This window comes from Monosiga brevicollis, genomic scaffold, assembly GCF_000002865.3.
Source record: "Monosiga brevicollis MX1 MONBRscaffold_43 genomic scaffold, whole genome shotgun sequence".
NCBI classification, from domain to species: domain Eukaryota; class Choanoflagellata; order Craspedida; family Salpingoecidae; genus Monosiga; species Monosiga brevicollis.
Window position 1 is genome coordinate 17,875 of NW_001865080.1, and position 28,000 is coordinate 45,874.

At 53.4% G+C, this 28,000-nt stretch overlaps 11 protein-coding genes across 11 annotated transcripts; 4 read left to right on the forward strand and 7 right to left on the reverse strand.

Annotated features, from left to right (window-relative positions):
- Positions 1 to 510: 510 nt before the first annotated feature.
- On the forward strand, positions 511 to 1,764 carry MONBRDRAFT_12658 (uncharacterized protein; the record flags this gene model as incomplete). The annotated part of the gene is made up of 1 exon (XM_001750522.1): positions 511 to 1,764. The coding sequence occupies one exon, from the start codon at positions 511 to 513 to the stop codon at positions 1,762 to 1,764; it is 1,254 nt and encodes a 417-aa protein (XP_001750574.1).
- Positions 1,765 to 2,217: 453 nt separating this feature from the next.
- On the reverse strand, positions 2,218 to 4,373 carry MONBRDRAFT_30070 (uncharacterized protein; the record flags this gene model as incomplete). Its single annotated transcript, XM_001750554.1, has 2 exons — positions 2,218 to 3,969; positions 4,038 to 4,373. 2 exons carry the CDS (start codon positions 4,371 to 4,373, stop codon positions 2,218 to 2,220), a joined length of 2,088 nt encoding a protein of 695 aa, XP_001750606.1.
- A 213-nt stretch (positions 4,374 to 4,586) lies between these two features.
- Positions 4,587 to 5,836, reverse strand: MONBRDRAFT_34621 (uncharacterized protein). Its single transcript, XM_001750555.1, has 5 exons — positions 5,739 to 5,836; positions 5,318 to 5,440; positions 5,115 to 5,241; positions 4,908 to 4,974; positions 4,587 to 4,795 (listed from the first exon to the last, which is right to left on the reverse strand). Exons 2-5 carry the CDS (start codon positions 5,413 to 5,415, stop codon positions 4,632 to 4,634), a joined length of 456 nt encoding a protein of 151 aa, XP_001750607.1. The 5' UTR covers positions 5,416 to 5,440; positions 5,739 to 5,836; the 3' UTR covers positions 4,587 to 4,631.
- A 633-nt stretch (positions 5,837 to 6,469) lies between these two features.
- Positions 6,470 to 10,532, reverse strand: MONBRDRAFT_12660 (uncharacterized protein; the record flags this gene model as incomplete). The annotated part of the gene is made up of 10 exons (XM_001750556.1): positions 6,470 to 6,475; positions 8,278 to 8,279; positions 8,519 to 8,597; positions 8,664 to 8,762; positions 8,873 to 9,043; positions 9,156 to 9,308; positions 9,462 to 9,614; positions 9,717 to 9,865; positions 10,001 to 10,190; positions 10,347 to 10,532. The coding sequence occupies 10 exons, from the start codon at positions 10,530 to 10,532 to the stop codon at positions 6,470 to 6,472; spliced, it is 1,188 nt and encodes a 395-aa protein (XP_001750608.1).
- Positions 10,533 to 10,719: 187 nt separating this feature from the next.
- MONBRDRAFT_12661 (uncharacterized protein) lies at positions 10,720 to 11,239 on the reverse strand (the record flags this gene model as incomplete). Its single annotated transcript, XM_001750557.1, has 2 exons — positions 10,720 to 11,042; positions 11,161 to 11,239. 2 exons carry the CDS (start codon positions 11,237 to 11,239, stop codon positions 10,720 to 10,722), a joined length of 402 nt encoding a protein of 133 aa, XP_001750609.1.
- Positions 11,240 to 12,605: 1,366 nt separating this feature from the next.
- MONBRDRAFT_39210 (uncharacterized protein) lies at positions 12,606 to 14,824 on the forward strand (the record flags this gene model as incomplete). Its single annotated transcript, XM_001750523.1, has 4 exons — positions 12,606 to 12,861; positions 13,135 to 13,272; positions 13,362 to 14,435; positions 14,525 to 14,824. The coding sequence occupies exons 1-4, from the start codon at positions 12,751 to 12,753 to the stop codon at positions 14,822 to 14,824; spliced, it is 1,623 nt and encodes a 540-aa protein (XP_001750575.1). The 5' UTR covers positions 12,606 to 12,750.
- Positions 14,825 to 15,584: 760 nt separating this feature from the next.
- MONBRDRAFT_30075 (uncharacterized protein) lies at positions 15,585 to 16,855 on the reverse strand (the record flags this gene model as incomplete). Its single annotated transcript, XM_001750558.1, has 4 exons — positions 15,585 to 15,667; positions 15,769 to 15,889; positions 16,022 to 16,620; positions 16,771 to 16,855. 4 exons carry the CDS (start codon positions 16,853 to 16,855, stop codon positions 15,585 to 15,587), a joined length of 888 nt encoding a protein of 295 aa, XP_001750610.1.
- A 1,106-nt stretch (positions 16,856 to 17,961) lies between these two features.
- MONBRDRAFT_34624 (uncharacterized protein) lies at positions 17,962 to 19,835 on the forward strand. Its single transcript, XM_001750524.1, has 3 exons — positions 17,962 to 17,973; positions 18,514 to 18,888; positions 19,618 to 19,835. The coding sequence occupies exons 2-3, from the start codon at positions 18,519 to 18,521 to the stop codon at positions 19,695 to 19,697; spliced, it is 450 nt and encodes a 149-aa protein (XP_001750576.1). The 5' UTR covers positions 17,962 to 17,973; positions 18,514 to 18,518; the 3' UTR covers positions 19,698 to 19,835.
- Positions 19,836 to 20,137: 302 nt separating this feature from the next.
- Positions 20,138 to 23,718, reverse strand: MONBRDRAFT_39212 (uncharacterized protein; the record flags this gene model as incomplete). Its single annotated transcript, XM_001750559.1, has 8 exons — positions 20,138 to 20,759; positions 21,032 to 21,507; positions 21,586 to 21,690; positions 22,042 to 22,318; positions 22,580 to 22,653; positions 22,747 to 22,958; positions 23,069 to 23,210; positions 23,691 to 23,718. 8 exons carry the CDS (start codon positions 23,716 to 23,718, stop codon positions 20,535 to 20,537), a joined length of 1,539 nt encoding a protein of 512 aa, XP_001750611.1. The 3' UTR covers positions 20,138 to 20,534.
- A 790-nt stretch (positions 23,719 to 24,508) lies between these two features.
- On the forward strand, positions 24,509 to 26,224 carry MONBRDRAFT_12666 (uncharacterized protein; the record flags this gene model as incomplete). Its single annotated transcript, XM_001750525.1, has 5 exons — positions 24,509 to 24,620; positions 24,740 to 24,966; positions 25,089 to 25,196; positions 25,315 to 25,824; positions 25,967 to 26,224. 5 exons carry the CDS (start codon positions 24,509 to 24,511, stop codon positions 26,222 to 26,224), a joined length of 1,215 nt encoding a protein of 404 aa, XP_001750577.1.
- Positions 26,225 to 26,643: 419 nt separating this feature from the next.
- On the reverse strand, positions 26,644 to 27,998 carry MONBRDRAFT_39214 (uncharacterized protein; the record flags this gene model as incomplete). The annotated part of the gene is made up of 5 exons (XM_001750560.1): positions 26,644 to 26,939; positions 27,024 to 27,105; positions 27,280 to 27,401; positions 27,491 to 27,661; positions 27,783 to 27,998. 5 exons carry the CDS (start codon positions 27,996 to 27,998, stop codon positions 26,769 to 26,771), a joined length of 762 nt encoding a protein of 253 aa, XP_001750612.1. The 3' UTR covers positions 26,644 to 26,768.
- Between the last annotated feature and the right edge of the window lie 2 nt (positions 27,999 to 28,000).

Below are 28,000 nucleotides of genomic sequence, written 5' to 3' on the forward strand. Positions count from 1 at the left end.
CCAAGCACATTGCTGTCAAGTATCGCTTTGTGCAAGAGAGGTATGAACGCAACCAGCTCGATGTCCGGTTCTGCGGGACCAAGGACATGGTTGCTGACCTTCTCACCAAGCTGCTCAATGGACCGAGCCATCGTCGTTTGTGTGACATGCTCTTCCGTTCTCAGCTTGAAGGGGAGTATTAGAGGCACAATCTGAGACGGTATACTTTACCACGTTGTGTGTCCTCTGGTACTTGATGTTGTCCCACCTTGTTGTGTAACATCTTGCTGTACCATCTTGCTGTATCATCTTGTTGTGGCATCTGTTGGTCCCAACAGATTGCTGATATCGCTTCCACCTGTCTTCAGTGTGATAGTCCATTCTCTGTCTCCACTGTGTGTGTGTGTGTTTCCACCTGCTATAAATGGGAGCGATCTCCCTGGATCGGTACCATTTTCCTTCTTGACCTCGGTCGTTCCACTTCCCTCCTTCTGTCTTGTTCTGTCTTGTTCCTTCGCCTTGCTTCAATCCATGTTCTCGTATGCACTTCGATTGGTTGGATACCTCTGTGACAATCGCCTTGTCCACACACATAACACTGTACTGGACATACACCTTTATAATCTTCTCGAACCTGATCTGTTCGAGCCTGATCTGTTTGGTCCTGCTCTACTCGAACTTGATCTGTTTGGGCCTGATCTGCTCGAACCTGATCGGTTCGGGCCTGATCCGTTCGGGCCTGCTACGTTAGGTCCTGCTTTGCACGAGCCTGATCTGCTCGGACCTGATCTTCTCGAACCTGATCTGTTCGAGCCTGATCTGTTTGGTCCTGCTCTACTCGGACTTGATCTGTTTGGGCCTGATCTGCTCGAACCTGATCGGTTCGGGCCTGATCCGTTCGGGCCTGCTGCGTTAGGTCCTGCTTTGCACGAGCCTGATCTGCTCGGACCTGATCTTCTCGAACCTGATCTGTTCGAGCCTGATCTGTTTGGTCCTGCTCTACTCGGACTTGATCTGTTTGGGCCTGATCTGCTCGAACCTGATCGGTTCGGGCCTGATCCGTTCGGGCCTGCTACGTTAGGTCCTGCTTTGCACGAGCCTGATCTGCTCGCTGATCTTCGACCTGATCTTCTCGAACCTGATCTGTTCGAGCCTGATCTGTTTGGTCCTGCTCTACTCGGACTTGATCTGTTTGGGCCTGATCTGCTCGAACTTGATCGGTTCGGGCCTGATCCGTTCGGGCCTGCTGCGTTAGGGCCTGCTTTGCACGAGCCTGATCTGCTCGGACCTGATCTGCTCGAACCTGATCTGTTCGAGCCTGATCTGTTTGGGCCTGCTCTACTCGGACCTGATCTGTTTGGGCCTGATCTGCTCGAACCTGATCGGTTCGGGCCTGATCCGTTCGGGCCTGCTGCGTTAGGTCCTGCTTTGCACGAGCCTGATCTGCTCGGACCTGATCTTCTCGAACCTGATCTGTTCGAGCCTGATCTGTTTGGTCCTGCTCTACTCGAACTTGATCTGTTTGGGCCTGATCTGCTCGAGCTTGATCTGTTCGGGACTGATCCGTTCGGGCCTGGTCTGTTCGGGCCTAATCTGCTCGGGTCTGGTGTGCTCCGATATGTTGTGCTCGGGCCTGATCTGCACGGGCCTGGTCCGCTCGGACCTTCTCTTCTCGCGCCTAACCTGTTCGAACCTGATCCGTTTGGTCTTGCTCTACTCGAGTCTGATACGTTCGGGCCTAAAATGCTCGGGTCTGATGTGGTCGAGCCTGATAATAATAAATAAATTAGGTGTTTGAACCTCAGAGCTGAAAGCAAAGCTGTGCAACCCCGACATCAAAATCACAACGGCACGCAAAACAACACAAGAGAACAAGTTACATTCGCTGGCTTTTATCATGCCAAGAAGTACAAGCGCGAAGAATCACGCACATAGAAACAAAAATCGTACAAAACGACCAAGTATAACCAGAGATAAGGCCATTTCAAACACAAGACACCCAGAAGGGCAGTCACACATCACAAGTATAAGCCATCACAGCACAAACACAATGAACACCACGGCACGCTCACATCCAACGAGACACAACGTCGGATTGAGAAAACAACCGACCACAGAAGACAAAGACATCATACAAAGGACCTTACAAAAATTCAGCAGAATACCACAAAATACAGCAAAAATTAAAACAGGTGCACACAGGGATCCCCACAGAGGGACCCCCGAGACGGTGCCTACCTACGACGAGCGCAGGCAGGCACCGCCAAAGTGGCGCTGGATGTGGTCAGCGTTCATCTGATGGACCAGCGCCGCAAAGCGACCTTTCCACCGAGGAACAAAGGCCTCATCCAGCCCCGGCTGGTACACACCACGGGCCTCGGCGCAGCGGGCGAGCTGACCAAGCAGATCCACAAAGGAGGAGGCGAACCCACCGGTTGTCGTCATCGCCGCAGGGACGATCAGAGTTTTTCCATGGTTGAAACCGGTGTAGTAGTCGCGCTTCTCCTTTTCGGCTCGGCGAAGGGCAGCGCCCACCTTGATGCAGGCTTGCGAGGTGGTCGGGGGTTGGGCTGTGCGCACAGTCACGTCAATGCCCAGGTCGGGCAGAGCTGGGCCCAGAGCACCGCCGGGAAAAGGGTTGCGGCAGTGCAGGTCGATGCGGCAGCTCTGGCCGTTGGCGTTGTAGCCAGACTTTTCCACCCAGACATGGGAGAGGGTGGCGTACCTGAGCAGGCGGCCCATCTCGTCGCGAAGGGCGTTGTGACGCTTGATGGGACGGCAGGTTAGCAGGTGCTCGCGGGTCAGTCGCGGCTGAGGTGTCTTGCTGCTGCAGAGCGGGCACTTGTCCGTCGGCTTGACGTTGATGAGTTCATGGAGGCCAAAACCCATCATGGACACGACCGCAATGGCAAAGGTCGTGTCGCTCAAGCGACGCAACTTGTCCCGACCCCGCATGGTCAAGAGTGTGTGAACATGTTCACACACCAAGACAGTGCTGACGCCCCATTCGCGTGAGGCCAGATATGCCTGCTGCAGGTCCAGTGCACACTTGGCCATCAGGTCGTCCAGTGCCGCCTTGGAACGAAGGGCAATGATCTCAGCTGGTCGCTGAGTCGCCGCGTCCTTGACCGTGGCCATCTGGAAGCCAGCTCGCTGCACATGGACCTCAAAGTCGGCAGCCCTCGATGCATCCTCCAAAAGTCGATCGTAGACCCGAGGGTAGCGAGTGGCCAGCTTGGCCATGTTGCAGACATAAGCCACCGGACCGCGCTCAACCAGGTCGTGCAGGCCAAAGCCCCCGGTGTTGGCCCGCGTGAAGATGCGAGCCTCCAGGAGCTGTTCCAGCGTAACGTCATGACCTTCAGCTCCGGCTGGTGCAGACAGGTTTACCTTGGCAAAAAAGGCTTTGACAAAGGTCTCCTTGCAAGCACGGTTCAAGAGCTCGGACAAGCCCGACGTCAGACTTGGGGGCAGCGTGTAGAGGTGGTTGATGAGGCTAGGCACGTACTGCATGGCCGTGAGGAGGGCCTGAAGCGAGACACCGGTCGTCAGCATGTCATTGAGCTTGCCAGCAATGTGCTTCGCCTTGTCGTTCAGCTGCTTCTTCATACACTCGCGACGGCCAATCGGCGTTCCCATGACCGTCATGCCCGTGTTGGCCGTCTCGCGCACGGCATCTGGCAAGACAGACTTGATAGCAGTGATGGAAGCCGAATGGTGGCGAGGCATGTAGAAGCGGCTCTTACTGGGCTGCAAATGAAGGCCAGCAGACTCTGCACGAGCCTTGACAATCTCGACGTCGGCCGCCACGTCCTCCGCGGGACCCATCAGTACAATGTCGTCGAGGTACTTGATGACCTTGCAGCGATAGTCAGTGGTGGCGTCGAGGAGACCGAGGACCTCACAGGAGTACAGGGCAAAGAAGAAGGGCGATAGCTCGTTGCCCTGCACAATGCCTTGGCCAACATCAATGTCAATGACCTTGAAGAACTTGTCGACAATGCAGTGGGTAGTGGGTCGAGCATAGTGTCGTTCAAAGGCGCGCAAGAGCCAGGGACCTTGTCGGCCACAATCTCGTGCAGCCGTGCTCGGTCGGTGTAGTTGAAGGCACTCTTGAAATCGAGGGAGAGCATGGTCCAGCCCGGGGTAGACTCACAGGCTTGAAGCTCACCAAAGGCCATGCCAACTGCTGCTGAAATGCCGTCCTTGACTCCGACGGCCAGCTCTGGACTGGCCTGCAGCCATGCCAAGAGACGCAGGATCAAAAACCCCTCCTTGACATGGCCGATGCGCACATACGTCCCAATAGATGCTCTCATATACTGTCCTTTCGTATCAACCATTTCATACTCCCTCTCTGTCTTCGTCTTTGCCGCTGCCTCTGTCTCATTCATAACCTCATACTTGTCTCTACCCGTCGTCGTGTTGAATAGCTCTAACAGCTACGCTGCATATCCATTACAAACGGCGTCCTGGCATAATCGTCTTGCCCGCTATGTTGCCTTTCGTCGAGGCTCGAAAAGATGTGATTCCTTACACAGCTCATCTTCTCTCGAATGTTGATGAGAGTCGGTGCAGGTGACTTTTGCGAATTACGAGATTCAGCTAGGATTCATGAGTCGATTTGTGTCTTCAACTCTCTGGTTATTCGATCAGTCTTCCTCGTCATCATCCTGGAAGGACAGAGTGCTTGCGTTTTTCTTGTTCAGACTCTTGCTACGCTTCGATCCATCCTTCACTTCCTTGTGGGTCTTGTCTCGTTTCTTTTTTGCAAACTTGGGTTGATCGTGAGCTGCAAGAACTGCTTCAGTTCCCTCTGTTAAAAAAGCACAAACGCATGAAACAAGGCCGTTAGAGACGCACAAGGTAGACGGGGGGAAGGTGTGTGAAAGGATGGAAGGACCACACAAGTTGGCAGTGCCACGTACTAGCACCGCTGGCGACGGCTGCTTTTGCCTCTTGCATGGTCAGATCTCCATCTTTGAGCACGACCACCTATCATACACAAGGCATGAACAGCAGCAAAGTGGATGTATCAAGAATATGGCCCAGGCGCCCCGAGTCAGTATTGAGCTTGCTTATTGTCACAATGGACGGGGCCCGCCAAAAGCACGGCGATGGAGCGGGCGTTGCACCTGAGGCTCATCCTCCACCTTGACGTGGAAGGAATCGTCATCATCCGTGGCTTTGGGCAGCTTGGCAAACTTGGCTTGAATGTCTTCTTCCTGCTGCTCCTCGCGAGGCTTGAGGCCATGTGTCGCTCTGCCGGCGGGCATCAATGCTGAGCATGTTCAAGTTGTACGCATCAAGCAGCAAGAGTAGGGGGTCACAGGCAGACCTGAGCTTTTGCAGAAACTTGGGTTCTCGGATCCCGGTGAAGCTCACATCGACCTTTTTGCGCGACATCGTCGAGGACTGTCGCTGCCGACCGGACATGATGCTGCTGCTGATGATAACGATGCTTGGAGATGTTGTCACCAAGAAAGAGCTCTATCTAGAAAGTGAGATGCCGCTGCCGTGGCCTTCAAAGCTCAAGGCGGATGCGAATCATTGCCCTCACCGCAGCCCAGCGCCATGAGGACAGCCGCGGACGAGAGTGAGGAAGAGAGAGAGCGAGAGAGAGAAAGTGTGAGAGAGAGAGAGAGAGTGAGTGAGTGAGAGAGAGTGAGAGAGTGAGAGAGAGTGAGTGAGAGAGAGTGAGTGAGAGAGAGTGAGTGTGTGTGTGTGAGAGAGGGAGAAAGGGTTAGAGAGAGTTAGACTTTTTTTCAGAGGGAATTTTGAGATTTACAGAGAGAGAGAGATTTTGAGAGAGAGAGCTTTGAGAGAGATACGCACAACAGACTATTTGGCTGAATTTCTGTGAAGTGGAGGGCAGAGTGTTGTCGGTCTTGGAAGCGAGCAGGTCGAGGGCGGGGACGGGGAATGGCAATCTCGATGAAGCATTTGCTTTCACTTTTGGTGGGTATCAGGGGGCTACGGCTCCCACTCTACCTCTCCCCTTTGGATGTCGGAAACGCCTGAAGGTGAGCATCTACGTGTGTGTGTGTGTGTGTGTGTGTGTGTGTTTGGAGTCGTTCTGCTGGTCATGGATGGCTAGCTCGGCCTGCCGGCTGGGCTGAGGAAACAAGCCGCCGTGCTCCCTGACGCTGTAGGAATGTGTTCGTAGATGCCACTTCCAATGCCTCCCGCTCGTTGTAGCGTGCCCTCTTTCCGCTGGATGGGTGAACACATCTACTTTGAGATTGTCTGCAGCAATCAAAATCAAGGTTGCTCACACTTCGCCAGCGCCCGTGGCTGGGTCCGAAACATGCCGCAGCCCCAATTATGCCCTGATTGTTTGACACTCATTTCGGGCCTTTATTATAACGCGATGTAGCTGTCGTTGGCTCTGTGCAGCAAACGTACGACGACTTTTTTGAGCTGCATTGCCGCTTGCTCGATGAATTCCCGATCGAAGCAGGTCGAGGTACCCATCCACGGTACGGCCTGCTCATGCCTGTGAGCCCGGACACCAGATCGCAGCGCCCGACGAGCCATTCCTCAGATTGGTCCCTGATGCCTGTCATCCTTGAATCACACCTGGAATCCCCCACAACAACAATAGCATCTTGCCTCCTCTGCCAGGCAAGCGCCTCCTGAGCTTCAAGGCGTCTAAGTCAGCCCGGAGACGAGGTGAGCCTGTGATTCGAATCCGGCATGAGATGCTGCCGTCGTTGTAGAGCACAATCGGACGGGTCTTGCACACCTTTCATCCCTCTTGGATCAACGGATGCTGAATCGAGAGTTGGTCACGAGTGCTCTCACACTTGGTGCATTGCGCCTGCGTAGCTGCCGAGGATCTTGCGACGCGCCGCAGACCAGCACTTGAACTCTATCTGAATGGTCTCCTGCGCATCCCAAATGTGGCTCAGTACGTCAAGGATGCCCCCATTTCCTGTCGCTGACACTAGAGTTGAGACTCTTGAGCTCCATATTCATCACATATTGCGCTTTTGTGGCCCACAGCTCCCCACCAGTCCTGTCATTTCTGCGGTCGCCGTCACTCCCAGATCAAGTCATACGGTCTACTGCCAATCTGCCTGCCAAACACATGCCCGAGCAGGCCAACACCCAAAACGCCAACGACGTCAACGTTGAACTGAGAGATTACGCCATGTATCAAGGGCCTTTTAGTCGACGCCAGCGCCTCGTGCTTGCCATCGCTGAGCCAAAACTAGGTCGCATCCTGTTATACAAAGCCGCTTTCAAAGGAGATCAAAGGTACGCGCGACAAGTTTAAGCCACACAATGCCATGCCTTTTCTCCATCGGTTTTACCTGTTCCATGCATATGCCCTTGCTCTTGTGCTGCTCCTGCGGCGGTCTCACGGCCGAGGCCAGCTTGCCATATGTCGGCGAGGTGCCGGTAATAGCAAGCAGCATTCATGCTGCACAATCTCCTGACAATAACCTGGTGGACCAAGTAAGCTTCGCTCCCGCCCTCTCTAGGAATGTTTAAGGAGTGTTTGAAAACTGACCTATTCTCATCTCCGATGGGTGACCTGTCGCTTCATCTCCAACGATAGCCGGACCCTGACCATGAACAACCAGACATGCCACACAGCGAGGCGACTCATCTCGTGATCAACGTCAAAGATCATGCGCATGACCATCATATATGGCTATCCACGGCCCTCGAAGCCGCGCGATGGCTGACATACTTTCATCAAGTTGTGCCTGAGCGCGTTGTGTACGGTACGTTTAGCGTAATGCTTGGTTGACTGCTACCAACTCTGCCGCAAAGGTGCTGTAACTTTGTTGGATGGTGATGCGACACAGATGGCCGAGAGATCGCCCCGGCACCTGCAGCGCCTTTCACGATCCATGAGGTACAGTGGCCGTCGAAGTTGAAGCTCCACTGAGTTCCACTGGAGTGTATATATCGTCTTATGGTCTGCCCACACACGCCCGCCTCTCTTTCCGCTTTACGTTGGGATTAGGCGCCGGAACCATCCAATCAGGGAGGTGTCCCAACCGCAAGAGCATCGGAATCTCAGCACAACAGCGCGACAGAGGACATGGAGGGTCGAGGCTCAATTTTGAGTTTTTCGGAACAGACTTCACCACAACTCGAGCACGCATCACTGGGTGCACTCGTCGACAACCGATCAGGCGGCCATCATCACCTTGCCACCTGAGAGCCAGACTTCTTCTTCATAAACTGCCTGCGGAAGGCACGAGTTTTGTCGTCCACTTGGTAGCCCTCACCAAAACCGCCGCCACCACCACGCTTCTGAACCTTGCCCTTGCTGGCATGCACATCTACAAACGCGGTTGGATCAGATTTACAAAAGGCAGATTGCCAAAAAAAGAACAAAAGCAAAGAATAATAATGAGAACTGATAAACGGACAGTGTAAGTCGTGAATCGGGTATATGTGTGGGTGTGTGTGTGTGCTTGCAGCCAGCAACGCGCGGGCGTGCTGCTGGTCATGTTTAGCCAAAGCTTAGCCAAAGCAAAATTGACTCGAGAACGTTTGTCTGCCAGCAACGTCCACTTACTCAGGTTGACGTTGGGAGGCACGGAAAAACCAAAGGCCTTGCCGACACGACTGAGGTCCAAAGTGTTGACATCAAAAATCTGCACAAAAAAGAATGAGTGTTGGCGTGCCTGCTCACCCTGATGCAGCCATGGATCGAGTCACACCTGCTTGAGTGAATGCGAAGCATAGGCCTGCAAGTAGGAGCGATAGCCTTCCTTGGCAGACTTGTGCAAATAGTAATTCTCCTGAATCAGCTTTTCAAGCTGGGAAAAAAAAAATAAGTATCAGATAAGTGGAAAACAATTGCAGGCATTGGTGTACCAAGCTTTGGGTGCACTTCGACCCGAAAGGCCCACTGCGACATGGGGCTCACCTGCATCTGTACATTGCTGATCTTGGCCGCTGGGAACTCGTACTCTTTTGGGCGCACCTTGGCCTGCTTCAAGTATTTGAGAAACGCGACTTCCTCGGGAAGGAGGAAAAGAAGCGCCTTGCCCGATTTGTCTGTGCCACGAGCCGTACGACCGACGCGATGGATGTAATCCTGTTGTGGGAAGCGCAAACCCCAGGAGCAATCAGTGATGTCTTGATTGATGCCAGCCCAAGAAAAGACGCCCTTGCGGACAGGTAATTGGCAGAGACGGAAGCGGACGTACGCGAGGATCATCCGGGGGATCATACTGCACGATCCAATCCACATTGGAAATATCCAAGCCACGCGCAGCGACATCGGTACACAGAAGAATGCCATGCTCTGCGTTGCAAAACTCGAAGAAAGTGGTCGTGCGCTTTCCTTGCTTTTGCTTGCCCTGTGACCATCATCAAATTGGGAAGTGAAAAAAAGGCGAGGCTCTCCAACACCGAGTGCACCACAAAAAAAAAGGAAGGACATAGCAAAAGGTATGGACAAGGTGGGATAAAATAAAGACGGGGTCAACCACGGCGAATGTTGCTGAGCTTACATGAATGTCCAGGACGGGGATGTCAATGTAGTTGAGCAGCTCGGCATGGAATTTTACACTGTTGCAAGAGCTGAGAAAGACCATGACCTTCTTCTTCAGGTTGCGCTTCAAAAATGTGAAGAGAAGCAAGAAGCGCTTGTCTGCGGGGCAAATCTATTGAGAAGCACGGCAGAGTCGAAGTGATATGAGCAAGGCAAAAACGACAGCACGCTTGAAGAATCTGACGTGAAGGGTTACGACATTGCAAGGACTCACAATGTAGCCCTGTTCAATGTTGTCAGCTGTCGCCTCTTCGTCTTGGTCGTTGACACCAACGTAGAGGGGCTCGCCCTTGAGACTGATGCGAGCCAAGTCTTCGACCTTCCGCGTCTGTGTGGCCGAGAACAAAAGGGTCTGGCGCTTCTCTGCGGACATCCAAAGGCAAAGATGAGCCGTGGAGACGTGGCTCGTACCTTTGCGCACGCGCGCGCGCTCTCTCTTTATTATTTGTTACATCAGATCAATCAGCGTAGGCTGAGCACGAGGTGCTTAGAACGTACTGGGGAGCAGCTTGATGATTTGGCGCATCTCTTCCTCGAAACCGACTTGCAGGATGCGATCAGCCTCGTCAATGATCAAGCATTGCAGGTTCTTGTAGAGGAAACCTTGCGTGTTCTGCAGGTGATCGAGCAGTCGACCGGGGGTAGCGACCAGTACGTTGACGCCCTTGACCAAGCGATCGGCTTCAGCCTGTGCAAGCACGCGAGGCGGGCATTGGGTAAGGAAAGGGGAGCAGATGGCTCACGTGGAGGATAGACAAGCCAGATGGGACAGAGAGAGAGAGACAGAGAGAGAAAACGTCGTTTTGAGCAGTAAGCACAGTGCTGGTTTGTAATTTGGACTTACTCGGCGGTTGGCACCACCCATGACAAGGCCATGTGTTTGGGGATGGTAGCGAAGGAGGTCCTGAACGACACCGTATGTTTGCAATGAAAGCTCACGGGTGGGGCTGATGATGATAATGCCGGTGCCGTTGCGGGGGGTAAACTTGAGCGTCTGCATGAGCTCGACGGCGGGCAGCAGGAAGGCCATGGTCTTGCCCGAGCCTGTCTTGGCGGCACCGAGCAAGTCGCGCTTTTGCAGGAGGAGGGGCAATGTTTTGTACTGAATTTCCATCATGTGTGTAAAGCCCATTTCCTGTCAATGTCGTGAGCACAAAAGGGAGGTGAGGCATGCGATGGGAGCCCATGCGGCCAGAGTTTGTTGGATGGATCCATGGTCATGGCTCAAACGCGGCAGAAAATAAAGACCAGGGAGCCAGGGAGGCCCGGCCAGGTCGGTGCGAGCGTACATCAATGGCCTTCATGGTATTTTCTGAAAGCAGGTGCTGAAAGGCTGAGAACTTGACATGGTCTGCGCCCTTCTCGTAGTCGGGCAGAGCGTCTGGATGCAACGCTTCGAGGGCCGAAACGGCGGCTTCCGGGTCCACTTTAGCGCGCTTGGCCTGTTCGGGTGAAGTCGCGTGCTCGGTCTTTTCCTGCCGGCGGCTGACGGCTTGCTCGGGTTGCTCGGGGCCCTCGCGGTCACTCTTGCTCGCATGCCCTGCCAATTGCGATGAAAGGAGTTTAGATTTGTTGAGCTGATTCGCGGGGAGGGGAGGGCTGCAGGTGGTCTCGGCATTGACTTTGAAAGACATGAAAGCGGGGATGCCAGAACCTACCACGCTTGGGGGTCGCCATCTTGCCACCGGCAGCCTTTTTGCGCTGCTGGCCCATCGCCTTTGCACCTTTAGGCGCCATCTTGCCCCCAAATGGCTCGGCCTCTCAGAGCAGAGAGCAGAGAGCAGAGAGCAGAGAGCAGGAAAAGCGCGCGCGCGCGTCAGAGAGCGAGAGAGAGAGAGAGAGAGAGAGCGCGATGTGCGCGAAATGAGAGAGAGAGAGCGCGTGTGTGTGTGAGAGAGACAACGAACGCGTGTCCGTCGAAAATGCTGACATTTGACGTTGGCTAGAGGGGGCACGTGTGTGTTGCTTGTGAGCAAAACGGCGCTACGTTTGTGCGGTCAGGCTACTTTAGAGGATCAAAGTCAAAACTAGAGGGATAAAGTGTCCAGCAACCTGGCTATTATTTTACTTCCTCTTTTGGTGGTGAAACAATACAGAGCCTTGACAACAACAGCGTAGCAACCGCACCCTCTCTCTCTGTGTAAAAGTGTAAATGTGTGTCTCACATGTACATGTAGTAGTAAAGTCTAACACCACGCGGGTGCAGCTTCTCTCTCTCTCTCTCTCTGTGCCGTCAGACAAAAGATCGCTCTTTTCTTTTGTTCTCACACCTTTGCTGTTGCTCCCCACACGCTCTGGTGCTTGCTGCTGGATACTCATTTTCTCTGGGTGAGTGATGGCTGCCCCGCATCTTCTCTGACCTTCCTTGTATTTTCCCTTCCATCTCACACCCAGAAATCCCACAACGACACCCTCCTCTCAACATCTCCCTCACTCCCACCCCCTCTCTCACACGGACGCTCGCTCTCACCCTCTCTCTCTCATGGCTGTGTGCGTCTGATTTTCGGTTTTTGGCGTTTTTTTTAGTTTCTCTGGACCGACTGGGTGAGTGCGCGCCGTCTCGTTTGTTCCTCCTCCTCCTCGTTGTTGTTGTTGTTGTTGTCGCTCTTGGCTGCCGTTTATGTTGCAAAGAGGGGACTGCACTTGTACGGTCCATCCATCCATCTTCCAGTTTGCAGGCGGCGGTGGCCTCGTGATCACCGCCTGCCGCTTTCTTGTGTGTTTGGGGAATCGTCTTCTTGTCAACCGTTTTTTTTTTCAGCCGTGAAAGGTTGTCGCTCGTCGGGCCTGAGAGTGGCGTGCAGTGCCTCCGGGGTCTGCCTCGTTGACAACACAGGGGCTTAATTGGCGAGGCCAGGTCATCGCGCTCGGCAACACAACTTACTCTGTTCACAACTCTTCTTATCCTCGCTCTCTCCATCTATTTTCACTTTTTTTTTTTTTTTTTTTTTTTTTTTTTTTTTGTGTGTGTGTGTGTGTGTGTGTTATATGGTGTTATATGGCAGTTGCTTGTCAATTCATCGTTTATCACTGGTATCGACCATACCCTGGCGCCACCTCACAGTGTCTGCCTGGTGCTTTTGAATGCTGTTCTCGTCACGTAGGCACCTCTTTTTGCTCAGCGTTGACCCAACCCGTCTTTCTCATCTTGCTTAGTTGCGGCACAGTTTGCCGAGCGGTTGGCCAATTTCGGCCCAGATCCGAAGAAAACACCGTCACACACCCTTGCAGGTCCACACACCGCCGCCATGGACAGCGCTCAGAACGGTCAGGTTACCTTTGACGAGTACGGTCGCCCCTTCCTCATCATCCGTGATCAAGACCAGAAAGCTCGCCTCTCCGGTCTCGAAGCGCAGAAGGTTTGTTGGCCCACCCAGCTCAGCATGCTTTAGAGCTGTGCGCGCGTCGGCGTGCTTTTTTTTTTCTTCTTCTTTTTTTTTTTTTTTTTTTTTTGAGGAACAAAAGAAAAAAAAACCAGGAGGAAGGGAAGAGAACTTTGACGCCCGATTCTGTGGCATGTCGTCATTTTAGGGCGCCGTTTGGGTTGTGCTATTTGTGCTGCTGTGTGCCATGTCTCTTTCTAGTGACCTGGTCAATTCTGATTTTTTTTTTTCGTTTCTTCACTTGATTAGGCACACATTCTGGCCGCTCGCTCGGTGGCCAACACGCTCCGCACTTCCCTGGGTCCCAAGGGCTTGGACAAACTTCTCGTGAGCCCTGATGGCGAGATTACCATCACCAACGATGGTGCCACCATCCTCGACAAGATGGTGAGTTGACTCTGTCCACCCAACCTCGCACCACATTCCTTGGTTGAGACTGCCACTAACCCTCAACTGGGTCAATCCTGTCACGTTAGGATGTGAGTCATGAGATTGCCAAGTTGATGGTACAGCTGTCCAAGTCCCAGGACGATGAGATTGGTGATGGCACAACCGGCGTCGTGGTGTTGGCTGGTGCTCTCCTGCAGCAGGCCGAGCAGCTCCTGGACCGCGGCCTGCACCCTATTCGTGTTGCCGATGGTTATGAAATGGCTGCCAAGGTTGCTCTGGACCGTTTGGATGCCATTGCCGACACCTTTCCCGTCGATGTCAAGAACCCTGAAACGCTCGTGGAGACTGCCATGACCACCCTCAGCTCAAAGATTGTCAACCGGTGTCACCGCCAGTTTGCTCAGATTGCTGTCGATGCCGTGCTTGCTGTCGCCGACCTCGAAAAGCGCGACGTCAACTTTGAACTCATCAAGATGGATGGCAAGGAAGGTGCGAAGCTCGAGGACACTATGCTCGTGCACGGCGTCGTTCTGGACAAGACCATGAGCCACCCGCAAATGCCCAAGACGGTCAAGGATGCCCGCGTGGCCATCCTCACCTGCCCCTTTGAGCCCCCTAAGCCCAAGACCACGCACAAGCTGGACATCAACTCGGTTGCGGCCTACGAAGAGCTGCGCAAGTACGAGCAGGAGAAGTTTGCCGAAATGGTCCAACAGGTCAAGGACACGGGTGCCAACCTCGTGCTCTGCCAGTGGGGCTTTGATGACGAAGCCAACCATTTGCTCCTCCAGAAGGAGCTGCCCGCCGTCCGCTGGGTCGGTGGCCCCGAGGTTGAGCTCGTGGCCATTGCCACTGGCGGCCGCATCGTGCCCCGCTTTTCCGAGCTCACCGCTGACAAGCTGGGTAAGGCTGGCCTCGTGCGCGAGTTGGCCTTTGGCACCACCAAGGAACACATGATGGTCATTGAAGAGTGCCAAAACTCAAAGGCCGTGACCATCTTTGTGCGTGGTGGTAACAAGATGATCATTGACGAGGCCAAGCGTAGCCTTCACGATGCTATTTGCGTGGTCCGCAACCTCGTCCGCGACGACCGTGTGGTGTATGGTGGCGGTGCCGCCGAAATCGCTTGCTCCATTGCCGTTAAGAACGAAGCTGACAAGGTGCGTTCAAGTGCTATCGTTCGTCCTCGTTGCTCGTTTAAGTTGCAATGACCTCACCGTTTTGTTGTCGATTTGCCTTTGCGTTACAGGTGTCGTCGCTGGAGCAGTACGCCATGCGTTCGTTCGCCGATGCCCTTGAGAGCATTCCTCTGGCCCTGGCCGAGAACAGTGGCTTGCCTCCCATTGCCACGGTCTCCGAGGTGATTGCCCGTCAGGTCAAGGAGGGCAACGCATATCTGGGTGTTGACTGCTTGAGCAAGGGCACCAATGACATGAAGCAGCAACACGTTCTTGAAACACTGATTGGCAAGAAGCAGCAGATCAGCCTAGCCACTCAGCTGGTCAAGATGATCTTGAAGATTGACGATGTCCGAACCCCCGCGAACTGAGATGCCGAATAGTCTTTAACTGGATTGACTCGTGGCAGGACCTTGCCGCCTCTTGTAGCTTATGGCCTGACTCCTAAACCTTGTGGCTGGCGTCTCTTTCCCGCGTCGAGAAGTGAAAAAAAATAAAAATTTATGAGAAACACTCTTTCAACCGAGTCTTGGTCATTTCCGATGCCTGATCTAGGGGTCCGAAGAAAGGAAAGACCAGTCTGTTTGGCATCAGTTGTTCAATTCTTGTTGGTCAAGGAAGCTCATGTGATGAGCGAAAACCGAAGATAACAAGACGCATGACCAAAGAACGGAAGCAGGGGCATTTTATCAAAAGAAAGATGAACAAACATCAGGACTCGTGGAAAGGAAACACAGCAACAGACTGAACCACATATCCTGAAGGGTGTGGAACAGGGCTGTACTCTACCAAGCTCGGACACGGAGCAACTTCAAGTCGAATGGAAAGTCGAAATGCATTTGCGCGCCCAGTTGGCCGCCCGCAGGGCGCCGAGTGAAACAGTCAAAAGAGTGACCAACAGTCAAACAAAACAAGGCACTAACAAGCCAGATGAACCAAAATTAAACTGCGGAGGACTCGACAGAAGAACATTCAAAGTGCCTCGTGCAAAATGCACGGTGTCAGCAAAGAGGTGGCATACCGACCAATGAGGTCCACAGAAGGCAGACAGCACGTGGGCTGGTGTCTGCTCAAGTCAAAACAAGACGCAGCAGCCTACTTGTGGAGAAGGCCGTATCAACTTCTCATGGTCTACACCAAGGATTGGACGAGCGTCTTGAGTTTGCCCTTGTCGCCCTGTTCGCTGACAAAGGGGTGTTTGCTCAAAGCTCCAGCTATCAAAGCCATCGCACAATGGTGATGTAATTGTGAGCTTTGACGGGAATCCCAAGAAGGGGGGGGAAGCGGGGCGGCACTGATGACCACAAATGCGTACCAGTGATGCGGTCGGTGGGCTTTTTCACCAGTGCCGAGGCGACAAAATCGTGAAACGAACTACTAAAGCCACGGCTGGCGTCGAGGGTCGGGCTAGGTCCAGAGAGAATTTTGAACAACACCTGAAAAACCCGGATAGCACGACGCAAGGGGGAGAGGCAACTTTGGAATGAGTCTGCAACAAATGAGCGATTGTTGTGGACAGCTTGGCTAAGGCCACTAGTGTCGGGCGGACGGGGTCATTTGTCGAGTACCTTGATGGGGTGGAGGTCAGCATGCGGCGGGCGGCGTTGGGCTAGCTCCAAAGCTGTGATGCCCAACGACCAAATGTCGGCGCGCGAGTTGTAGGCGTTTGAGCTATCATTTTCACAGGCCACGACTTCTGGAGCCATCCAATGTGGAGAGCCGACAAAGGTGTGCCGGCGCTGGTCTTCGCTCTTGCCGAGGGCGGATACGCCAAAGTCGGCGAGTTTGACGGTGCCGTGGCGGGTGATGAGGGTATTGGCGCAATTGATGTCGCGATGGATTACAAAATGAGCGTGCAGGAAGACGAGGGCTTTGAGCATTTGGTGCATGATGGGAGCAATGTAGCCTTCATCAAAACCGGCTTCTGTCTTGTCAACGAGCGAGCCCAGGGATCCACCATCACAGAGTTCAATGATAATCCACAAGTCAGGTTTGTTGAAGTAGCCGTCGATAAAGTTTGTGATGTTATCATGGCGGCAGCTGGTCAAAATGTCAACTTCGGTGGAAAAATCACTGAGCTGAGCGCTGGCACCAATTTGAGCAATCTTGGCGGCCGCCTTTTGACCTGTTTGTCGATGCCGCACAAGGTGAACCTTGCCGTATGTGCCTGGTGGGGGTGCGGAGCAAATGGGGGATGACATGGCAGAGATGAGGAACAGGAGGGACACAGGGCTAGGAAGGCGATGAACAAGTGGGAGGTGTTTGGGCCCAAGTGGGCACTGGAGCCGAGCAGGAGGGTCTAGGAGGGGGCGCGCACCTGCACCCAGGTCGCCCGTAATTTGCCAGATGGTGATTGGGTTTTCGTTCTTGATGTTTCGCAGCTTGGTGGAGCTGAGACCCATGGTGCTGGACACAGCAACCACACTCGTGGAATATCGAGTAGGAATAAGCAGCGAGGTGACACGGCGCTGAACGCTGTGGGCCCAAAGGCGACGAGCGTACAAGGCAAAGTGGCGGGCAGGCCGGGGTCTGAGCCACCGCCAGATCGTATCTGCGCGTGCCCTGGGGCTGACCAGCTGTTTGGCACCGTTGATGACACTGCCTCTGGGGGCTTCCAACCTTGAGTAATCGGGTCGGCCTCACCAGGAAATGGGAAAGTTGATATGGGCCCGGCTAGAACTCGTTCCTTTGCGCTCCTGTGTGGCGCAGACAAGGGGCACACGAGCAGCTCGAGATCAGCTTGCCCGAGGTGTGCATTCATCGAGGACGACCCACAAACCCATGCTAGCCAGATTCATTCAGGGTCGCTAGGCAGCGATGCCATCTGGCGCATCAAGGGGTGCAGCGGCGGCGAAAGAATTCTTTTGCCGCCGTCGCCTCAAGAGCCCCGCCCCCAACTTTGCTTTGATCACGCAACGCCGTCATGAATCACCGCCTCCACCTATCCTTGCTCCCTCTTCCTCGCCCTCCATCCCGCTCCCCAAGCCAAAATCGACATACCTCGTCGTCCGCCCCGTTCCCCCTTGCGGCGCGTCAAAATCGTCCAGCTGCCAAAACTGAGATCCCCGATCCGCCTCCTTGCCCGTCCGTCCGTCCGTCCGTCCGTCCGTCCGTGTGTTGTGTTGTGTTGTGTTGTGTTGTGTTGTGTTGTGTTGTGTTGTGTTGTGTTGTGTTGTGTTGTGTTTGTGTGTGTGTGTGTTGTNGCGGCCTCAACGTGAAGAGAGAGACAGACACACACAACACACACACACACACACACACACACGATGAATTGTCAGATGAATTGGCACACCAGGAGCTGAGGTTACCAGATGTTAGTCATCCTTTTTGGAAGGTTTGCTTGACAGCAAACGACTGGCTCATCTCTCCGGTGCTACCAAGTGTGAACCGGGGTCAAGAAACACACGACCAGTCAACGTGTTCAGCTGTATCAACCACGCGGGAAAAACACCCGTAAAACAATACGGTTCCTGACACGCGCGAACAGCCTTTTCCTCTGGCCGCCATTCGCAGCAAACCGGTGAGCCGTTCCATCCTGCCAGTCGCGACCCTGGACTGTCGCTGCACCGCTGCCCTTTTGATGTCGGTGTTGGATGCATGTGTCGGAGGCAAAGCGGGCGGTCGTACACACAGCTGTCATTTATTTGAATGGGTTTGAAAGGGACTGCCCTGGGCAAGGGCTGCCTCATGCCGCCCGACATGCCACGCCTCCCGTTTCGATGCGGCTCGCCGGGTCTGGTTGGAACACATTGGCGTGGCATGGCGGTAACCGGCAGCGCTACCACCTCGCCTCATTATGGCAGTTATCGTTGATCAATGAACCACCGAGATGCCCCTGGGGACGCAATGCTTGATACCCCACCTCTCCTTGAAGTTTCCGGCCGTTCTCTCTCAGCGTTGTTCGTCGTGTTGTCCGTGTGGTTTTCTTGTTGATTTGGGTGTGGTCGGGTTGGCTACTCTCCTCCGGTGGTGGTGGTGGTGGTGGTGATGACACTGGCTTGTCGTGATGCATGCTTGCTGATCTTGTACCACCTCTGTTTGCTCCCTTAAATGTCATCAGGCACCATGCTGATTCCCAAGGCGAACCGCAAGGCGATCTACACCCGCCTCTTCCAGGAGGGTGTCCTCATCGCTGAGAAGGATTTCAACGCTCCCGCTCACTCTGAGCTGGCCGAGATCCCCAACCTCCAGGTCATCAAGGCCTGCCAGTCGCTCAACTCTCGCGGCTATGTCAAGGAGCAGTTCGCGTGGCGCCACTACTACTGGTACCTGACCGATGAGGGTCTCGAGTACCTCCGCACTTACCTCCACCTTCCCGCGGAGGTTGTGCCCAACACCCACAAGCAGCCTGCTCGCCCCACCGCTCGCCCCGGTCGCGCGGCTGCTCGCCCTGCTGCCTCGGGTTTCCGTGGTGCCGCGGATTCCTACCGCCGTGGTAAGCCTGCTCTCCAAATGATCCAGCTTCCACACACGCACAACTTTTGATACACCAAACAGCTCCACAACTTGTTGATACGATTGCTTTGTGGAGTGGCAATCTGCCAACGACTTTGACATGTCCATGCTATTTTATGGCCGTGTTTGTTCCCCAACCCGCCCGAACACCAAGTGTTTCTTCTTTTTCTTGTTCATTGATGACTCAGGCATTTGGCTTTATGCCGGCCTGTAGTGGGTCGGCACATGCTGAAAACTCTAGCTACCTTTTACATCTCTGAGAACAAGCAAAGATGACCTGTGTTGTGTTTGTGTCTGATTCTTTTTCCTCCCCGGCACGGGCAAGGCGCGTTTGGGTCTGCCTCGACCCAGTTTTGTTCCCTGATGACTCAGGCATTTGGCTTTATGCCGGCCTGTAGTGGGTCGGCAAATGCTGAAAACTCTAGCTACCTTTTATTTCTCTGAGAACAAAATCCCGCCTTGCTTGTGTCTTCGATTTGTTGGTGGTGCTTTTGTCGTTTATTCTTGTTCACTGATGACTCAGGCATTTGGCTTTATGTCGGCCTGTAGTGGGTCGGCACATGCTGAAAACCCTAGCTACCTTTAATTACTCTGAGAACAAGACAACTGATACCCATCCTTCACCATCCAATCACATGCATCGCCCTGCCGCTGTTTTTTTGCACGCTAGCTCACTCGTACTCTTCCTTGCTTTTGCTACTTTCTTCAGACGAGGGCAAGGTTGGTGGTGCCGGTCCTGGCTTCCAGCCCCAGTTCAAAGGCTCGTACGGTCGTGGTGCCTCCATGTAAAAATTGATGGCTGCCATCTAGTTGACCGTTTGGAGAGTGTTGTGCCCCGGCTCATCGCATACGACTGACTCCAAATCAAAAACAAAAACCCCCAAATTCAGCGCGTGGTCGCTTTGTCGACATGCCCAGTTCTATGAAGACCAAAGTCACATTCAAGCCGGGAAAGGGACACACACTGAACTGAAGACAACACACACGTGTATTTCAACAATTGCAAGGGGCTGAGACATCACTCGTAGGATTGGTTCGGGCTGTCGTGGGTACCACAGTTGCTTTCTATTACTATACGGTTAGGTCCCGTCGTTGGGCTTATCACTCTCGGCTGCTGACCTTCAACCCTCTCGCATAGCATATTGGACAGTGCACAACACTTGATCAAACGTTTCAACATTAAGTAGGGCTCTTCTCTGTCTTGGTGTCATGTTGGAGTCAGTTCGGTTCAGTTTGATCTTTCCAATTTGGTTGTCGGGTTCAATAAACATACAAAGGCGGAGAAGGAAGTTGGGCGGAGGAGCACACGCTGGCATCACAGCATACGTGGACGTGGCGAGGCCACCGTTGACCGCCACCGTCAGTCACATACCGCAGAAAACATATCACTCATCGATGCCAAGGAAAAAGTCAAGCGAAGGAAAAAAAAAAAAAAAAAGAAAAAAAGAAAAAGAAAAAGGCATAAAAAAGGGGGGCAGGTGAACCAAAGTAAAAAATGAGGCATGGCCTCTCGGGGTGGCTGGATGGGGAAAGGACAGAAAACAAGGCAACATCAAAGGACGGCACATGAAAACGAAAGAAGGGTTCAAAAGAACATGCGCTTGGACAAGCGTCAACAGGAAGCGTTTATCGGTTAGACGTAACCATCTTCAGGGAAGCTGTCAAGAAATCGTCGCCGTAGCTCTTCTTGACAGTCATGGTGGCAATGCAGATCTCATCGCCATCAACATAAAAGTCAACGCTGTCCGTGAACTGACGTTCGCCGGCCAGCGGCTCGCCTCCAGGAGTATGAACAATCTGGCTCATCTTGTGCTTGAAGCTGTGCAACATTGATCGCAGCTGCGGCACCGTCTGAAATAAAAATAAGAGGCGGGGGTGCAAGACGAAGAAGCACATGAGACATGGACATGTCGGTAAAAGAAGATGCACAACGAAGAAGAGAAAAAAAATAATAGAAGGTCCATCAGACAATTAAAACCTTATCATTAGTCTCGACAGAGCACTTAGAGCGCTTAAGTAGTACCAATATAGAAAGCATCATTGGACCGCTTCAACAAGAACGACCAAAAACAGAAACGAAAATAACTAGGCTCACACACGCATGCAAACACAATAAAACGCACCAGTTCCAAGAACTTGGCCAACTTCTCGAGCTTCATGCGCGTGTAGAGCTTGAGGTAGCTGCGGATTTGACCCAAAAGGATCAACTGCTTTGCCTCTTGCTTGAACAGTTCCAATTGTCGCTCAGACTCAGCCTTGAGCACGTCCTCCTCAGGAGGTTGTTGGGGGTCCGCCAAAAAGGGGCAAAGGAATCGAGGAGCACCACGGAGCAGAAGATGGTTGATGGCTTCATCGGCACCCTCGCCAGACTGAATCTTGCGAATGTTCTCACCCTCCTTCTCGTTCATCAGATGCTCGACCGAGCGCTCAAGGCGCTGGGGCAGCAGACTGTAGGCGAGAGCAAGGAGGCAGACAATGGTGTCGCGTTTGCGGCCTCCATCGTAATGACCAGGTCCACGGTGGCTGGCCATTTGGATCAGAATCGACTCGAACAGACGGAAGGCATCCTGATAACGGCGCAACATCAAATAGCAAAATCCTATGCCAAGAAAAGAGCAAGCAGTCAGTCTAACAGCTGCAAAAGTATGCACAGATTCAAAGGCGAAACAAATCTTACCGAGATGATAGTGGAGAGATACGTTGCAGGCCGGCACGAGAGAGAAGATGAAACGGCGATCCAGATCAACGTTCTTCATGATCTGCAGAGCTTGACGATAATCGCCTGATGACATGCGCAATGCCAAGGTGGAGTGAGACCAACGTGCAAGAGATGATAAAGACAACGCAGCGCGTGCCTCAGCCACACTCGGAAAAGGCGAGAAAAGGAACGAAATATCGTCTGCCAGCAGGGGGAAATGTCGGCACAAAAAGCCGCACGCCTCCAAAAAAGCAGAACTCAATCTAGCGTCCGCCTCTTCAACATCATTCATGGAATCCCCGAAGGGATCCTCTTTGACGTTGCTTTGAACGGCGCATATAACAAGGCAAAAGCGGACAAGGGATGCCAAGATAGCCAAACGACAAGACTCGACGGCATGCGTGTGTTCAAGCGTTGCACGACACAGCTACTAACCAAGGTGGCACTGCAGACGGACAAGGCCGACAAGGGAGAAGCAGCCGAGCATTTTGTAGAGGCTGCTCTTGCCAAAGGCACCAGCCATCTCAGTGGGGTTTTGGCCGCTGCGGTAGGCCTCGAGTTGTTCGTTGATTTCGCTCTTGAGAATGAGGGAGTGCAGGGCGTTGAGAACAATGGTGACGTTCCAGGCGTTGGGTCGCTCGGCGATCTCCTGATAGTCGCTCTCGGTCTTGGCGTCATCAACGCGGGATCGGAAAATGACAAAGTCTTGGAACTATGAGATGTGAATGACACGCACATGATGGGAGCGTGAGTAAGCCTTGAAACATGGCCAAAGATGTGCGAGGGTGCTTGGAGTGGGGGTGGGGAAGGAGCCTCAGGTTGTCAGAGGTCAAGTATCATCACATAAAATCAGGACGATAACGCAGTATGATGCTCATCTTTGGCAACTTCCCACGAGTGTGTTTGTTTTGTTTTATCAACAACCATGGCAAGATGTCAGCTGGGAGAAAAAGAATGAAGAAGAAGAACCAACCTGGTACAAGAACTCATCAATCATGTCCCAAAGCCACTTGTTAGGCAGCTCGAGGTCGAGAGGCGCATCCGGCTCTGTGCAAAAGAGAACCCATTGAAAATGCCGGTTAGGAATGGCCTGTGACGATAGCCAGTGTCAGCAAGACTAGAGATGACGAGTAAACTCACCGACAAACATGTTGATGAGCTCAATGTAGTGGTCGTACGAGGCATGGCGATCCTCCACGGTGATTTCAATGTTGGTGTTGCTGGAACGGTAGTAGACATCACGGTAGTAGAGCTCGGGATACAACGAAACGAAGTACGAGTCCTCCTGGCCTTCCTGCTCGAACATGGCCTGGATGTACACGGGCTCGGGCCATCGGCTGTCCTTGAAGTATCTAATGAATCATGGGAACCCAGGGAAAAAAATCAGAAATCGGTCATGGCAGTTCTCTCAGCTGGGTTCTTTGGAAACACGTGATCAAACTGGACCTTGGTGCCAACGTACTGGTCGGTGGTGCGACGCCATTTGTATTCGTAATGCTCTTCGATTTCCTTGAGGCTCTTCTCTTGAATGGCCTTGTTGAACGAGCGGAGGTAGTTTTGCACCTCTTGCGGGACATTGGCGTTAATGTCCGCAACGGTGATTTCTGCGAGACAAAAGTCACACCATTGTCGCGTCAGGTATGCATCAAGACTGAAGGGCTTTGAAGCTATGATGATCAGTCGACTGACAGCACAGCACCAGAGGCCGCAGAGAAAACAAAAATTCTCAAATGCCAAAAAAAAGCAGTCAAGGCAACGGAAAGAAGGAAGTTTCATGCCGGTTTCCCTTTGACATGCCACAGGACGGGAGCCGTAAGGCCCACGACCACGACAGCCAAAAAAATACGACATTGTTAATCTTGCACTGCAGCGAAAGCCATCTCGCCAGAGAGAAGACCAGCTGATGGTTTTAGAAACAGTGCTTGGGAGCGCGACGGCGCACACACGGAACAAAGCCGATAAAGAACATAAAAAAAAGGGCAGACAACCACAAAAAAAAGGGCATCCAGTCTTGCCACAAACGACGGCCACTCAAAGTCTTGGCGCTGCAATCGGTGCAGGCCACGGCCAGAGAAGGAGCTCACCTTGCTCTTCAAAGGTTTCCTGCTCCATGATGTCGGTTCACGATCAGTGAGCGCCAGAGGGAAGTGTGAGGGCAGCCCTGATACCACACACACGAGGCAGAGTGAAGAGAGAGAGAGAGAGAGGGAGACCACGAGTTGAACACTGACAAGAGGTAGCACACTCTCTCTACCTCCTCTCTCTCAACGGCTAAAACACATTCATGCAAACGACAACGTGGGAGCTGAAGCTTGTGGGCCTGTGCAACGTGAAGGGCTATCTAAATATAGTGCAAGCATCCGAAGATAGAACGATCGACTCAAACTCGTTTGTTTTTGCCCCACCCTCATTGCTACTAAATGTACTTGATCTGTCTTTTGTTCAACAAAAGCAGAAAAAAAATTTCAAGAGAGAGAGAGAGAGAAAGAGAGAAACTCAACTCAGTGGCGTTGGTGACTTGATGTGACGTGGTGAAGGCCCATTTAACACACACTGAACCGGACCAGACCGCCTGAGACACGCTCGGGCCCGAGTTCGCCTCAGTCGCAGGTGCTAGTGGCTGTTGCATTCTTTGAACCGGCTCCAGTAGCTGCTGTTGAGGTTTGACGGTGCCGTGTCAGCTTGCAGCACGCGCCTGTAAGCCCCCCGGACGCCGCCGGCTGTTTAAACACATCAGCAAAACAAATAGTAGGTCAGGAGCCCCCTGTCACGGACACTGGCAACCATCGACTCATCGACTGTTGCGAGGCTTGACGTCCCCGCCTCGTCGCCTCTCACTGGTCGTGGATATGTGCCCGTCCTGCCTGCGTTTTGACGGACAGCCACCAGCATCATGGCCACCATGGAGGCTCGAATGGACGTGGATGCCGAGGACGAGCTTGAACACCAGGCTCACCATGAAGCTCAGACGCTGGTTGACCCAGAAGGCGCCATGCAAGCCCTCCGTGATGCAAGTCAGTTGGGACCAGATAGATGTGCTTGCTCTGCAACTCTTGATCCGACCCTGATGTCGACATTGGCGCCACCCCACACCTAACACAATTTCTTCCCATGCTCGTTGACACCTTGACAGTTGCACAGCCTCTTGACCGCTCCGTCTCTGGCGCTATCAAGAAGCGCGACAAGGACATTACCGAGCTGAGCCAGCTCTATTCCAAATATGACAAGGCTGCCGAAATGCGTCAGCTTATCGATGACGTTCGTCCCTTCCTCGAAGTCATCAGCAAGGCCAAGGGCGGCAAGGTCTTCAAGAATCTTATCGACCGCTTTGTCGAGCTAAAATCCGCTACGCCCGATGAGGTCTGAGCGCGCTGTTTAGCGCATCCTTCTGCTCTGCCCGCAACTTTGATGTGCTCCGCCCCTTTCCCTACCTTGGACCTAAGCCGTCCGCTTGCCTCTTCGTCGATTGGCGCGCCACATAGAAAGTCAACATGTGCAAGGATTGCATTGCCTGGGCCCAGGAGAACAAGCGCACGTTTCTGCGCCAGGCTCTTGAAGTCCGACTCATTGCCCTCCACCTCGATGCCAAGGTGCGTGCCCTACCTTTTGCTCTCACAACACCAGGCTAGGCTTGACCACGACTTGCGTTGTTTATCTTTGCGCTCACCCCGTCAATCGCCACTCTGATGGCTCTCTGCTGGGACGCAGCAATACCAAGAGTGTTTGGCAGAGCTTCAGCCATTGGTCCGGGAGCTCAAGCGCCTGGACGATCGCCAGCTGCTCGTTGAGGTCATGCTGATGGAATCCCAAGCCCTCTTCGCTCTGTCCAACTACCCCAAGGCACGCGCCTCGCTCGTTTCAGCGCGCACCACCGCCAACACCATCTACTGTCCGCCCAAGATGCAAGCCGCGCTCGATCTGCAGTCTGGCATCCTGCATGCTCAGGAGGGTGATTACAAGACTGCATACTCATACTTTTACGAAGCCTTTGAAGGCTACGACTCAGTGGACATGCCGGCCAACGCCCTTCGTGGCCTCAAGTACATGCTGCTGAGCAAGGTCCTGCTCAAGGATGCCGCAGATGTCCCGGCCATTGTCACCGGCAAACTGGCTCTCAAGTACTCGGGCCGTGATATTGAGGCCATGCAGGCCGTCGCGGCCGCCGACCTGAAGCGTTCCGTTGCCAACTTTGAGCGGGCGCTCAAGGATTATCCTTCGGTACGTTGAACAAATCGACCGCGCCTGCAGAACAAGGCCAGGCCCACCTCCTTGTGTTTGAAGACGGCCTTCAATAAACGGGCGCCGAGGCTCACTTCTCATCAACACCACCTCTAACCCTTCCCCTCTTGCATTGCTTCAGGAACTGCAAGATGACATGGTGGTTCAAGGACATGTTCATGATTTGTGGGATTCCCTGTTGCAGTCCAACTTGGCGCGCATCGTCGAGCCCTTCTCGCGAGTAGAGATTACCCACGTCGCCGAGACCATCAACCTCTCCGTGGCTGACGTGGAGAAGAAGCTCTCACAGATGATCCTGGACGGCCAGCTCCACGGCATCCTCGACCAAGGCACAGGCTGTCTGGAAATTTTTGAACCTGAAACCAAGGATGAGACGTAAGGCTCGACCCGGAATCTTTTTTTTTTTTTCTTTTTTTTTTTCCTCTGGCCCATGACTTGCGCATGACAATCGTGGTAATTTTTTTTTTTTAACTGTTGCTTCGTCTTGTTGGTTCCCACCTGTTCCGTGCTACTTGCAGCTATGACTTGGCATTGCAGACGATTGAGCACGCTGGGTCGGTGCTGGATGCGCTCCAAAAGAAAGCGCAAAAGCTGTATTAAGATGTGACCCTCGTTCTGTGCCAAGCCGCAGTGTCCCGAGGATCTCTGCAGGCAATGTCCGTGTGCCCTGGATTTCTGTCTCAACTCATTTGCGTCTCTTTTGTACCGACAACGGAAGAAAAAGAACGAAAGAATGGAATGGAAAAAATGGAAAAGTTTCCCGATGCTCTGAAACAGGTTCACCCTCAAAGCTGAACTCGGCACACATTGCATATGTAATTTTTCGACACGAGACATTTGACAAGAGCAGAGGGAGTGAGGGGTGGCATGGCTAGTAGGAAGCCCAAGCATTCCTGGTAGGAGGCAGGCTTTTGCCAGTGTATCTAAACCACGGTGCCCTCCATGGGTTGGCTGGCGTTGAGCTTGGTGACCGCCTTTTCGACGGCCTCGGCTGGGTTCAGCGCTGGATACGCGATACCAGCTTCCGTCATTTGCTCTTGGCACCATTCCAGCAGCCGAACCATGTTTGTCAAGGTTGTGCGTGCCTCGACTCCCTGCGATGACAGTTGCAAAATCAACAATCGCCCCCATTAGATGAGGCGACACAAGTGGACGAGAGCCAAGCCGAGGTGTCCTACCTGAGCTTGCAACACGGCCGTATTGATCAGCGAAGCCAAATGCTGGCGGCGCTCAACGGACAACAAGCCCTGCAGTGGGGATCTGGCAGCAATATCAGTGATGAGCCGTGCACCGTGCAGCGAGGTGAGCTGGCTGCATGTCCAAAGAGGCAAAGGGACTGGAGTGACGATGAACAAAAAAGATCAAGTCAACCCCCACCCCCACCACCACCCCCCTCAAAAAAAAAAAATAAGTAAATAAATAATAGTGACGCACGATTGTGGCTGCCCAAATGCCAAAAGGCCCATGGCCTGCTGAATCTCAGAGCGAAGGGCTGCTGTGGCTGAAGACTCTTCATCCGCATCGCTGGCCGTCAACTGGTCGACGTTGAATTCGGTCTGACACAAGAAATTGGCAGCGAGATGAGTCTGCAGGTTGAGTGGCTGTGGAGCAAGCAGCACATGACGAGGCTAGGCGAGGTGCCAACTTGAGCAAAGTTGATGGCTTCAGACAAGGCCCCTTTGCGTATCAGTTCGATAAACTGTTGAACTCGCAGCTTGAGGTACAGCTGGTTGTCGGTATCAAAAATGTCTGTGCTAATGTCATTGACGCGGCGAAACGCCCCCTCCACATCCCCAGCGTCGATGGATTCACGAATCTACGGCCACGCGCAGGATGAGACCAGCGGGCCAGAGGATGATGGCGTCGAGATGCAAAGGCACAGCAACCAAGGTGACTTGGGAAAGGAGTCAAGACACGAGCAGCCAGGCACGGGGCACCTGTTGTCGAGTGTCCACAGCGCTGAGGTCACCGGTGGCATCCAGGTCTGCCTCATGGGCTAGTGCTTCAGCAGCATCCCTGTAGCCCTCAACGATCAAAAACTCGAGTACGGCACGATCCAGTGCCTGCAGTCGGGGCGCTCTTTCACGATCGGCGTGCTCACGCCAGCTGGCGTCCACCTCTGGCGCCGCCAGCTCGTCGACGTCGACGTTCATGC